Source organism: Hordeum vulgare, chromosome 5H, assembly GCF_904849725.1.
Source record: "Hordeum vulgare subsp. vulgare chromosome 5H, MorexV3_pseudomolecules_assembly, whole genome shotgun sequence".
NCBI lineage: Eukaryota > Viridiplantae > Streptophyta > Magnoliopsida > Poales > Poaceae > Hordeum > Hordeum vulgare.
In genome coordinates, this window is record NC_058522.1 from 157,053,693 (window position 1) to 157,067,741 (window position 14,049).

The 14,049-nt window shown below is 44.8% G+C and overlaps 1 protein-coding gene across 1 annotated transcript; it reads right to left on the bottom strand.

Annotated features, from left to right (window-relative positions):
* Positions 1-1,041: 1,041 nt before the first annotated feature.
* Positions 1,042-13,370, bottom strand: LOC123451771 (la-related protein 6B-like). Its single transcript, XM_045128308.1, has 10 exons — positions 12,708-13,370; positions 6,100-6,181; positions 5,581-5,675; positions 5,355-5,426; positions 5,183-5,262; positions 4,989-5,085; positions 2,656-2,703; positions 2,508-2,576; positions 1,672-1,815; positions 1,042-1,489 (listed from the first exon to the last, which is right to left on the bottom strand). Exons 1-10 carry the CDS (start codon positions 13,086-13,088, stop codon positions 1,169-1,171), a joined length of 1,389 nt encoding a protein of 462 aa, XP_044984243.1. The 5' UTR covers positions 13,089-13,370; the 3' UTR covers positions 1,042-1,168.
* Positions 13,371-14,049: the final 679 nt, after the last annotated feature.

The following is a 14,049-nucleotide window of genomic DNA, read 5'->3' on the forward strand; positions in this document are numbered from 1 at the left end:
GTGGTGGCAAAGGTCAGGACACAAGTTGTAAATCGTTGCAAAGTCAAGGATGCTCTCCTGTCTCACGCCTAGACTAACGACATTGTTGGGGAGCTTTGCACGGAGGGCCTTGCTCAATTCATCTCCCTCTGGGAGATCTTCATAAACATGCAACCCGATCTGGAGACGAAGGACAGACCGATTTGGGCTTGGAACAACAGTGGTGTTTACTCGGCCTCTTCGACGTACATGATGCTTTGCGAGGAAGGAGTTAGGTTCCCCTTTTTCGCTGCCATTTGAAAGTGTTGGAGTCCGCTTGTGAGCAAGATCTTTATGTGGCTGGCAGTGCAACACCGCTTGTGGACTGCTGATAGGAGGATCCGCCATGGTTTGCAAGATCACAGCTCCTCTGTGCGATCAGGAAGAAGACACGGTTGAACACATCCTCATGCAGTGCATTTTTACTCGGCAAGTTTGGCACATCTGTTTCATCAGGATGTTAAATGATGGCTGACGAACAAGAAGCGTATCATCAAGCCTACCTGTAAAAGTTTTGACACCTTTGTCATACTCATCTGTTGGACCATCTGGAAGCAACGCAATGATGATAGGGTGTTTGGCAGGACCCAGTTCAAAAATGAGTGGGGCATGGCTGACCTAATCTTCGATGAATTGCGTTCTTGGGTAAGAGCCGGAGCATTTGGAGCCACTCCATTAGTAGAGTAGTTAGTCGTAGGAGTGGAAGGAGGTTTTATGCTAGTTAGGATCGACGTGTGATCGCTAACTAGCTGTCTGTAAGACATCCGATAAAGCTTGGTACGCCATTGGTGCCCTTGGAAAAAAAACAATAAAGGGAGGAGTATGTATACTTTGTGTCTCCTACTTTTCCTCTCTAATTTTAAGTCACGTACCGCGATAGTCTCGACAGCGGAGAAAACACCACTATAATTCTACTCTTCTAACTTCTTTTTTAGTCATTTTCTTCCATCTTGCTAACGAAATAGCAAATCCCTAAAAGGTAGAACTCCAATAGCCGTGTAACACACGACGGCACACCTTCAGTTTTCAAGTATAAGAGATCAACCATTGGGCCACAACGAGAAGTCCAAAAATACCAAAGCACACATCCATGCAAGAAACAGGTTTGGTTCGAAGCCATCTATATCAACATGGGAACGCAGCAATGGGTTTAAAGCTCCACGGCACACAAAGCTGATGATGGCTTCCCCCTACCCATGGTGAAACCACGAGTGCCATCAGGCATACGTGGGCCAGGAGGCTGTTTGTTTGCCACAGGTAGTAGCTGCTCGACCATGATAAGCTGGTTGTTCGGTGGTGTCCCGACCGGATGGCTGCCACGACTGTTGATAACCTGGTGATGGTTACTGCCATTGTGAATGTGATGATGATTGTTGTTCAGTTGATGGTAGCCACGGCCTCGGCCTTTACTGCAACGCCCGCGACCTTTGCCACGCTTTGGACCTTGTTTGTCACTGTTGTTCTCATCAAACTGCACAATATCAGGGTGGTAAGGTACTGAAATTCAATAATCCTGACTTCCTGGAGGCTAAGTTGGTTTGGAACAATAATATTTCTGGGGTTTAGATTATCACGCTTTTACTTCAGATCCAAGTGGGACTTATTTTAAATAAGCCTGTGGTGTGTCAAGTACATTAGGCCAAGATTTCTTACCAGGTGCTCTGGCAATACATCTGACAGTCGAAAAGATCCTTCAAGCTGTCTCTCATTTGATTGGTTTGAAATGGAGACGTCATCCTCCTCACCATTTCCATCACCTTCATGCCCTCCCGTTTTCCCTTTTACTGGACACTTTGTCTACACCCAAATCGTACCAAAAGATATTAATACCGAATGCCGAAAATCATATTTGGAAGTTACATAGAAATTACTCCTCCGATCCATAATAAGTGTTGTGGTTTTAGTACACTTATTATGGACCGGAGGGAGTAGATAGCAATTCATGACATACTCACATACATATAATTCATTTGGTATACTTCTTTTGCAGCAGTTACTACAAAGATTTTGTGAAACAACGAATATCAAGCATATTGACGTTCACTACTGATGCCCAAATATAGAACATAAATTGTAAGAGTTCATTACAGATGGTGACAAGTGACACAATAGTAAGTCAGTGGCTTGGGTTTGCAAAACTATTGTTTTATATATATATCAGCAAAAGCAAAACTAATTGCTAAGGCTGATTTGAAGCCAAGCACTAGGGCACAACAAGTACACACAATCTAAGGAAGCTTTTAAACGAGTATATCAGCTTATCGCTTATATACTACTCCCTCAGTCCGGAATTACTTGTTGCACAAATGGATAAAAAAAGATGTATCTAGAACTAAAATACATCTAGATACATCCATTCTTATGACAAGTATTTCCGGACGGAGGGAGTATATGAAAGATAGAGACAAGTGCATATGTTAACATTAAATATATCACAGTGGTCAACTAGAGACAATATATGACTAGCCGATCCCAGTATGTATGTCTACCATGCAAGTATTCAGCAGCTGTAATCTAAGCCCATTTCTCCAATTCCTTTCATCATTCAGCTCCAGAATCTGCATCAAATCAACCAGCATCAAGACAAAACACAGTACAAACATTGCGTTTTGGAATTCAAAATCATATAGTACATACTGCCTTCTCAGCATCCTCGTGAGTCTCATACTCCACAAAAGCATGCAGCTAGTTCCAACGAAAAATACAATTTGTTAGCAAGGGAATGAATATGAACTACCGCAAACGCAAAAGTATACACAAAATTATTGGAAACAACATGAAAGATTTTCAAATAATGAACATATTACGCCTTTTTCAATTGTTGACTATATTGAAACAACTAAACGAGACCTCTGGATGCTTACGTCAAATCCTGTATGACCCGTTAGGTGGATTGGAAGATCTTACAGCTTAGTATTGTGAATCTGTGAGGCCATGCAAGTAGAATATATGGACATTGTTTGTCCAGATTACTCTGTGACAAGTGTTGCAAATGCACACTAGAACAATCCCTGCAAACTGAGGAACCCTAAAACATTATGTTAAGCCAAAACAATTCATTTTAACATGAGCGTTCTGGGATTCCTCGGTTTGCATTAACAATTCTGTCTTATTTTTGTACTCGTGTGTGCCAACTGTATTGACTGTAAACCACATAACTGTTTGGTTCTTTTCTAGGTTTTATACATTGACACAGATTATGCAATATGAACATGTTTAAAAACAGTTATGAAGAATAAAACGACATGTCCTGATGAAGGATTTGGAGGTACAAAATAGAAAAATAAGGATTTGGAGGTGATTATGTATTGGTGATTGATAAAACCAACAGCTTAGATAATTGCAGTATGTATAATGCAATTGCTTATTCAAGTTGCTTCATTTTGAGCTTTTCACAATGTTGCTATTTGATGAAATTTATGCACCCTTCTGCATTCGGTGTCAGGTGATACAGGAAGGCGTGTAGCCATCACACAGGGATGGGAACTTAGGTTGTATGAACTTGGCAGCACCATATCAGGTTAAGTTTTAGATGTTAAAAGGATACAGGTCGAATGACTAGTCTTGACTGATCACTCAACTAGTCTAGTAGTCTCAATCTGACTGTCGACTAGGTTCTTTGTGTACACTAGCTCTGTGAGTCAAGGGGTGATAGACTAGTCATGTACTAGTCCAGACTAGTCGGCGTGTTTTGAGTTAATCAGCTCAATTTTGGAAGGATAAGTAAGCAGCCCGCAGGAGGGAAAAATTGCAACCCTAGCTTTCCAGGCTCCTCCAAAACGAGCCGCCTGCCCAACTCAGCTGGGACCAGGCCACCACCCACCCACTGACCCACCGCCGCCAGCGGTGGCCAGGAGCATTCTGCTCCTCTACCTCCATTGGTTCTGCACCTCACCTGGATCCACCCCATTGCTGCTGTGCTCCTTCCCATGCTGTCCTCCTCTGCTGCTGTGCTCCTCCCCCTTTCTTGTTACTTCCTCTGTCCCAAAATAAGTGTCGCTGATCTAGTACAAAATTTGTACTAATTTGTGACACTTATTTTGTGACCGAGGGAGTATATTGTATGCATTATTAACTAGGTACTGTAAGTTGAGTACTACAGTACCATGTCGACTAGTCCAACAGTAGTCTGGAGTAGCCATGATTAGCGGCCTATGAGTCTCAACCTTGGCTCGACTCAACAACTCGTAATTCTTGTGTTAAAGACTGCTGAAACTGGCCTTGGTACTTTAGACAAGAACTAAAGATATTGCATCATACTTACACAAAAAGTTGTGACTTTACTAAGTTATCATTTCAAGGACAGTGCTTGTTGTGCATCAATTATATTTTATTTATTCCATAGATGCATTCCTGCTTTATTTTATCGAAGGGGTAAGCATTCTGATTTTGATAGCAGCAATAGCGCCCAGAGTTCTGGGGTGTTATATTCATGGTAACAAAAATGTTAGTAGGGGGTTGGATAACAGAATAGCACCAGAAGATTCATAATCAATTCTCAAAAATGGTTGCAATGATCATGTTAGTACTAACACAGTTTTTACTCTGGACACAGCAATTCTCAAAACGTTTAGTAAGCTTCGATGCCAACAAGGAGACATGATCCAGTAACTATTGTGCTCCACAGATCCACAAGGCAAGTTCAGCTCACATTAATTTTTGGCCATTACAGTAGGCCCGTCTACAGAGCAAAATGGTTGCAATTGTTGAGAGCTTTGTTAGGTTCCCAAAACATAGGCAGATCCATCTGCTACACGATTTGTAGCCAACGCAAAAAAGGTTAGAACAGTCCTAGAAGCAATTGTAAAATCTCTGTCCTAGTGTTAATTATTTGGTATTAAATCAGGACCTGAAGTAACAGAATAAAAATGAAGACCAGAGCTTAGGCATTAGGAATAATTCCATAAGAATCTGCAAGGTAATAGTACTCGATTCCCGAAAACATTATTAAGCACTGAAATCACGATTACCTTGTTGGCAAACAGCATATCTAACTTGGCAGATCTATTAGTAGCAGGACCAGGACCATTTGGAGTCTGAGGATAGCAAGTCCGAATTGTTCTCACACTGAAACATGAAAATTTTGAATAGTAAATATATTAATATTTCTATTGTTCTTTTTCAGGGTGTGGGGATGGGGGTTGCATGTTGTAATGACACATACCTGCCAACAGCTGAAAAGATCTTCATAAGATTCTGGTAAGAAGGATCACCGGGAAGATTTTCTGCCACTACAATTCGGGACTACGAGAGAGAGGGAGCCAAATGACTCGGTGTCCATTATCTAATATTACAAAATGGAACAACATATGATGCAGAGAGACATTCATGAATACCTGGAACTCCTGCATATCAGATTCGGTAAATGGATGTCGGCGTTTCACTCTTTTTCCATCACCACTTACAACCTACGATGTAAAGGTTGTAAGCAAATACACGAATGTTCTATATGCTAAGAAGTAGATAATTGCTGATATTTTACTCCTTTCTCTAATGAAACAGAAGACATTACCAAAAACAACCTGTATGTATCTTTGTAGAATGGGGATTGGATAAACTTACAAGTTTTGATGAGGTACGAAGAGCTGCAGCAAGCATTGGGTTATTATGCACAAAAGCTTTTATTTTCTTGAAGCCAGCAATAACTGATATTGGCACTGCATTCAGTAAACGAACATGTTACTCACCCCACCTCCCCCATAATGTCAGTTGGAAGATCCTAAATAACATATTCGTAAGATTTGGAGCAAAGATGCAAGACACACCTTATGACAAATTATGATTACCAAGTAAGTTAAGCAAATGAAAAACACATCGTTATAGTTCAGCCAATATGAATCGGCGTATCTAACAGAAGGCATGTCTACATAGAAGAAACATGTTTGACTTCTGTTTCTGGAAAAGCGAATCAGCAACAAGATGAATATAATGTTGCCGTAAACCTTGCATGAAAGATGTCTACTCCCAGTACTGTGACTGGATTTGAAGGAACAGACTGCTGACACAAACACATCAATAGATCAATCTAAATATCCCAAGTTACCAAAAGAAGATAGATCCAGGTATAGGTATGCAACTCACCATATCCCTGAGGATCCTTGCTAATAAATCTCACCAGATGTTCCGTGGTGGCCAGGTTTATATCACTGAAATAGTACTCCACCTACAAGTTCAAACTATGAAGGTTAGAGTGGGCAGAATCCAATAATAACTGGGAAGCAAAACACCAAGAGGACACTGCCGTTTGATGGCTACCCTTGTGTTCTTGAGTAAATTACATGAAACTACCACATTTGGGGCTTGGCTAATGGATTGGTACCACTTTTGAGTTTTTTTATCCAAAAACTACTAGTTCAGGGGCAGCACGTTGTGAATCGCACTGATAGTCATCTAACGACACATTGACAAAAGTTTCTGATTGGTGGGGTCAGTCTATCAGTATCAGGGCCAAGTTGGCAAAAAAATTGCCACATGGCGGTGCCGACTCATTTCTCCTTCCCAGGCCTCCCTCTCCTTCTCTCTCCCTAGGACAGTCTGCTTCCTCACTGTATTAGGTAATCACAACACGCAACTCGATGCAGAGCATCCCACCAACGTCGCCATGGACTCGCCACCAAACCCCAAGTAAACACATGACAAGAGCACGTGCATGAGCTATTGAAACAGAGGTGACTTCACTCCTCTATGAGCTTCCTATGCATTTGAATGAGACATGGTTACTACCTCAATCTGGAACTCTATGTATGCTTAGGTACTATGATGATGACACAGAAGAAGTACCAAGGAAGAACCACAACCATAGAACAAGGAGTTGAAGAAGAAGAAACGGAGAATCTCTGCAGAGAACCAAGAAGATAGCTCCTACTAACCATGCAACCTTCAAGCCGCCGAACCCTGTGCACCACGATGCAACCTCTGTGACCCAAAAGTACCCCGGAACCTCTTGGACCCAAAGCCTTCAAACGGTCCTGGAACCCTGGCGCACAGCTTTGCCCACCCTCTACAAAGCCGGGACCCTCCGGCCTGCCTGCGTGCAATGAAAAAGGGTACATGCACATGTACCTTTTCCCCCACCTACTTACCTCTTCATACCTAGACTATATAAACCGTACTACTTAGATCTAGGGTTAGCAAAGGATACAATAAGAACTTGAGAGAGAGAGAGAGAGAGCTTAGCCCAACCTCTCCCCATGGAAACCAAGGCCTCCCTTGTGAGAAGACTCCATTGGAGTGATCAAGACCTCCATTGGAGAAGATTCCCAAGGTATTCAAGACCTGCTCTACCTTTAGATTTGGGGATGAACTATCCATGTGTTATTTCCTTTTCTTTGTTTCCTTGTTGGATCTTGAGGTTCATCTTGTATTGACTTCTGGCATGAGAGCATACTTGGTAGTAGACCTTACTTGTGTGTGTTTGCCCTTGTGATTCTGTTTGTTTGCCGACTTGTTCTTCGTGTTCCTCCTTGAATCCCTCTCCAATCGTGAAGGTCAGGCCACCCTAACAGCTTGCCCTCTATCATTTGGTATCTCTACATCGTCTCCATCAACAACCAAGGTCACCTAGGACAATGCGCCCTAAAGCCTCCGGCCCTACCATCAAAGCGTGAAGGTCAGGCCACGCTAACAGCTTGCCCTCTATCATTTGGTATCTCCACATCGTCTCCATCAACAACCAAGGTCACCTAGGACAATGCGCCCTAAAGCCTCCGGCCCTACCATCAAAGCCTCGCCTCCCATAACCTTTTGGGCTTCACAGAAACTTGCGGCTATGAGTACATCACTTGGAAGTTGGCCATCTTCGCCGGCTTCGGACCTCGAACGCCTACAACAATCATGACAAGTATCTCTACAACCCCCCTGCACATAAACACACATCCTTTTTGACACCTTCGCCAGCAGCAAGGCCGATCAGAAGTGTATACGAGGTATACGTTTCATCCCACAACTTTACCTTCATTGCCATTACCCTTGTGAACCACTCCATCCTTTGTGAATACCTTGAACCTACCGAGACTCATTTATCGAGTATTGTCGGGCATTCATAAATTATCTTACACTCTAGTGACCTTTCAATCTCATTGATCATTCGGTGTCGTGTGAGGTGTGTTTTTATCCTCGCGTTATCTTGATAGCATATACTCTTGTGGTTTGATCTTGGCTCGAGAGGATATGGCAAAGGAAGCAAAAGTATACCAAAAGAAGAGAAAGAAAACGATACGTATAAGCAAAAGGTGCAAAGAGCAATAGAAATACAAGTACCAAGGATATACATACTATATGGAAAAACATAAAATTTTGGTAATGGTAGAGTAGGTAGTCAAGTGATCAAATCATGCCCCCCAACGTGCAATCAAGCTAGCATATATCCTCGAGTTTGTGCAACACAAGCTTAGTCTTCGTTAGGACAATTTTGTATGCTCTTTTTCTTGGTTGCACAAGCCTCAATATCCGTGTGCCTGAGTTCTTCTTTTGGCCTATCTATCCTTACATTTGTGATCACTTGCATAGCATTCTACATATCTTGAACTTCATCTTGCTTGATATCCTTGTGCCTTTGAGCTAGGTGTGAGCTCTTGGATAAGGCTCACTACCAAGTTTATCTCATTTCACATTGACAATCATGAGGCCTCATTGATTCTTCAAAGACTTCGAAAAGAGATAGCTTGGTATTGTTCATTCCATTTCTACTCACACCTTGCTGGAGTGCCAAAATGTTGAGGTAGGGTACATCTCATCCGGTCTACGATGACCAAGCGGAAGTGCACGACTACGCCTCAAAGGCTACACACTGGACTTCAACGAGCTATGCAAGACTCCAACGCAATCTTGGATGAGCACATCCAAAGTCTTGTCATTGATTTGGGGACGAACTATCCATGTGGCATTTCCTTTCCTTTGTTGGATCTTGAGGTTCCTCTTGTATTGACTTGATATGAGAGCATACTTGGTAGTGGATCTTGTGTGTGTTTCCCCTTGTGATTCACTTTGTTTCCCCACTTGCTCTTCGTGTTCCTCTTCAAATCTTTGCCCAATCGTGAAGGTCAGGCCACACTAACGGCTTGCCCCTATCACACCTCTTGCAACCAATCCCAGTGTCTATGTGTTCCTCCACCAGAATTGACTTGTCGTGCACATGAGTTGCTTGCGTGTGTGCAGCCGCCAGAATCAACCCAGCTACAGGCTTGAGCAGCCACCTTGTGTGCGTATAACCAGCTACAGGCTTGAGCAGCCACCTTGTGTGCTTATAACCAGCTACAGGCTTGAGCAGCCACCTTGTGTGTGTGTACGCACGCGTTTGCTGCTGGCTAAAGTATTAGTCAACAAATATTTATTCAATTGAGCCGCCATGTGTGAGTTCTTAAGTCGGCAAGTAATCAGCGAGACTCTGTGATACATTGAACGACTCGAGGTTGACGCAACCGCCGATCTCCAACGGTTTGTTGCCCGTGAGCTGTTTCGCCCAATGGTACACAGGTTGTCGGGATAGCACGGGATAGCGTTGGATATCTGGCTGTTGTCGAGCACGGTCCGAACAAGGTGGGCCTTGGCAGAGCTCAACCCCAACATAAGCGCTCGCGAGAGGCCTAGCACAAGGTTGAGCAACTTCAAGGCTAGAGAGGGAGGGGAATCAAACATGCATATGTCCCTATTTCTTTGCCAAGTTAGCCCTTCCATATGCACCCGCTAATCAGGAGGGTTGTCAAATTGTCATCAAGCAATCATTATTCCAGTGTGCAAAGCTTAGTTTTTTGAAAGGACAGAAAATCAAAAGTGGTACGTAACTATTAACCTAGTCTCAAACACTCAATTGTGGATTTGTGGTAGTTTTATGTAATTTACTCGGTGTTCTCTACAAGACTTACTTCCAAATTCTGATAAATCCTAGAAAAGTCTACACCTGATGCACCATTCTAGATACAGTTTTTTGAAGGAATTGAGGAAGTCAATTCTAGTTACGTTCATTTGTTAACTGGCTACATAAATAGTGGTGTGAAGCACCCATATGTCAAGTGCTCATCGTCAAGAGACACTCGCATCTTCCACATCATACATATAAAGGTGAATTTTCTCCTTTACATGTGTCTACTTGGTTCTCCCGAAGATGGTATACTACCTGAAACTCCTACCATGTGGACCTTTAGGTTTGAACCGAACATTTACGTGACATGGAGGAGGTCATGCACAAGCGAGCGCCCACACCATACTTGAGTGAAGCATGAAAGCAGAAAAAGAACCATGAAGACCAAGGCCAGGTTCCAGAAGCATCGATGGGTGTCCATGCAAAGGCCAGCGGCCAAGGAGCTCTCTAGACACCCTGTGCGCACAGGCCTCTGGACCGCTTGCCCACAGGCCTCATGTCCATGGTACATCCTCGTGCGCGCGGGCTGTAGCCTGCACACGCCCCCTTCCCCACCCTCTCCCGCATGCACGCAGGCCTGCAGTTTTGGGCATGTCCCATGTATCTTTCCCTTTATGCCCTCACTTACTCCATCATTGCCTAGGACTATATATATACTCCCCCCACCTCATATGATATTAGAGCTTAGCTCATGTACCTCCCCTTGTGGGATTACTCCTTAATGGAGATGGTACATAAGAGATAAGCAGACAGACATAGGGCCCATATATTATGAGAATCTAAGACAAGGTAGACAAGCCCATCAAACTATGAATCGGAAACCATTCCTCACAAATGAAAAAAAAAAACATGGTAATAATCTCAAGATCATTATCAACCATCATAAGTAGGTAAAGATCCCTAAGTGCGTTGTGCACAAAAGATGAAATGACATGGTCAATATTTAGCACAAAACTAGGGTTGAAAATTATAAGAATTTGTTGTCTACCAACCACACCCAATGACCTGATTTTGTATATCTAGCAGTGATGGTCTGAGAAACTGGTACAAATTAGCAAAGTGGAAAGATTCTGGAGTTCTGCCAATATATCCCCTCGTTCCCTTCCATGAATCCAGCGTATTTTCAATGTTGGATGCCAATTGCCAACTATCAATTTTTGAAGCAAACAAGATGAATCAATTTAATGCCTTCAAAATATCCTCACGCACCTCAACTTTGTCTATGTAAATCGCCTGCAGCTGTGCAGTTTAGCTATCTTTAGGAAGGTAGTTGTCCTAACAGCACATCTTGATAGCACAGAATGCAAAAAAAATATGACTGAGTTGGATTTAAACGCAACCTCTAGATAAAAGGGGTGTATGCACTTTGTTTCCTTTTTTCCTACCGTCGTGTCTTCATTTTATTCTGTGCAGTATTAATATTTTACTGCAATAACCATAAGAAAGATACAACCAATTTATTTACAATGGTTGCCAAGAAAACAGATGGAAATGACTAACCCTAGGGGTGGGCATAAAAACCGAGAACCAAAGACCGGAGCCGAAAAAACCAAGCACCGAAACCTCGATTGTTCGTTCAGTTGGCAAACTACAGAAACCAAAATATTTCTGTGAACTCGGTCGTTAGCGTCTGTTGACCTTAACCCCGAATTAACCGAAATTTCTGTCGTATTAAAGCCTAGCGCACAAAGCCCAATAGCCCATCAACGTTAACAGACCATCCAATAACTACACGAAGCTTTCTCCTGCCTTTTTCTTAGCCACAAACACACGCAGGATCCTCATCTTATCCTAAGACTCCCTCGAGGCTTTGACACAAGCAGGTCACACAGCACCGCCGCCCAACATCCCAATCCCCACATCTCAATACCAGCGGCGCCCGGCTGCACGCATGCACCCATGGGTCCGGCGCAGTGGTGGCCGATGGCGTTGTCCTGTGGCATCATCTCCCCACGCGGTCTTGGGCTCCTAGCCATCACTCCTTCTCGATCGGACGTCTGCTTCCGATGATGCGGCGTTTCCTCGTAGCATTCCTCGCAAGTGATGTATGCTACAAATGTTTTGGTTGATTCATTGATTTCATTCGGCTGTTCATATTTTCCTGGCCAAAATCTGATTCCTGATTTCCTCCTCCCTAGCCAATATCGGGTCTCTTCGTCTATAACCGAGGACCTAACAGAATTCTCAGAGGACCGATGTCTAGGTCACTGATTTCTTGGAAGACCAATCGGTCAATAAAATAAGAAAACCGAAACAAAAAATAAACCAAGGCACCGAACGGAACTATTCAGTCTAACCGAATACCCAGGCTGAACTAACCCAGCAGTAAATACTCCCCCCGTCCGGTAATGTAAGACGTTTTTTGACACTACACTATGGGACGGAGGGAGTACATAATAAGTACGAAAATGGGCTAATCCAAGAAATTTAAACAGATAAGTTGACCAGAAAGGGACATTTTGATGCACTGAAATGTTCCCAATAGGTCACTCCCGAATTCCTACTTAATGAAGAGGAAGAGCTCCCGCTCGTTACTTGAAAAAGTCACTCCCAGGAAAAAAAATAGCAGGTATCTATATTACTTACCTGAGCACAATAGCATAATAGTACCATTTAATCCCCTAATCTGAACAGAACAAATCTCCAAAACTACATTATTTACACTAGGTGCTACTAACACATCTCATCCCAGCAGTTGATTGGACTAAAAAGCTATATATTCAGTCAAAGATATTCTACTGAGACACGATCTCCTAATAAACATCAACTCGAACCTGATGTATGTGTTCGATCTAAATCCAATAGCATCTACCAGACAAGAGACACCCACCTGCTTGGTGATCTTCTGCACCACATCATCAGTAAGCCCGTCCACCGCCGGCTTAGCAATAGCTGGCGTTGCGCGCTCCATTTCCGGCTCCGGCTCCTCGGCCACAAATGCACCGCCAACCCTCACAGGCGCGAAGAACTCGAACGGCGGGGGAGGCGGGGGCGCCGCAAAGAAAGCCGCGCGGGGTGGAGGCGAGGGCACCGCAAACACACGAATCACTGCCGGCGGTGGAGCCACCGCCGCGACCCGCGGCACGAACTCCGGCGCCTGCGCGTTGAGGCGGCTGTTGGAGCCGCTCCTCTGCAGGCTCCCCGTTCGCTCTGGCGCCTCCACCGCGAACCACCCTGCGGCGATCTGGTCGGGCACCTCCTGCTGCGGCATCAGGGCTACTATGGTTTGGACGGCGGCGGTAGTAGCACCGATAGCAACCACTACTAGCTAGAGAGCAAGAGCACAACAGTTGAAGCTTCCTCTAATAGTAATGGCAGTGGTGCAGGCAGCGCTTGGATAGTGGCGGAGAAGGGGTTTCTCAAAGGTAGGGTTCCGGTGAGGTCGGGATATATGTACGGCGCTGGCCCCCGCCGGGTTCTTCCGGCGGAGAGGTGGAGACGACCGAGGGCCGGGCTCGGGTACACCTGGCGTTTGGTGAGATAGAGTGGAAGCCGTCCGATTAGTTTCGGGATTTGTGCTACAAAATGTTCGGCCAAGTTTGGAATGCAACTTCAACGGGTCGTCCCAAACGGACACCGATTTTGTCTGCTTTCTGTCTGTTTGGGTCGGTTAGACGGACACGAACGTCCACTTTGATGTTTGAATTGGCGCATGTGTCTAACGGTGGCTCGGCCCATTTTTTCCGACGTGCATCAAACATGCATAATTTAAACATTAAAAAGTCGGTCACGAAGGCCGACGAGAGTCCACGCCTTACATTATTAATGAAAAAAGAAAAGAAAAACTAGGCGTCCTCAGCAGCAGCGGCGAGACCGGGCTGTGCCGAAGCGGGGGCGGGCTGTGCCGAAGCGGGGGCGGGCTGTGCCGGCGCGGGGGCGAGGTCGGGTTGTGCCGGAGCGAGGGCGGGTTGTGTCGGCGCGGGGGCGAGGTCGGGCTGTGCCGGAGCGGGGGCGGGCTGTGCCGACGCGGGTAGTGCTGGTGTCGGCGGTGGCGCAGCACGGGCACGCTCGTGCGCCTGGTGCATCGCCATCTTAGCTTGAAGGTAGGCGGCCTCCTCTCGAAGAAACGCGCGGGGTGGATGGCGAGGGTGTTTTGGAAGAAGTCAGGCGTAGCACGGGCGTGTTCGTGCGTCTCGTGCATCACCCTCTTAGCCCGCAGGCAGGCGACCTCC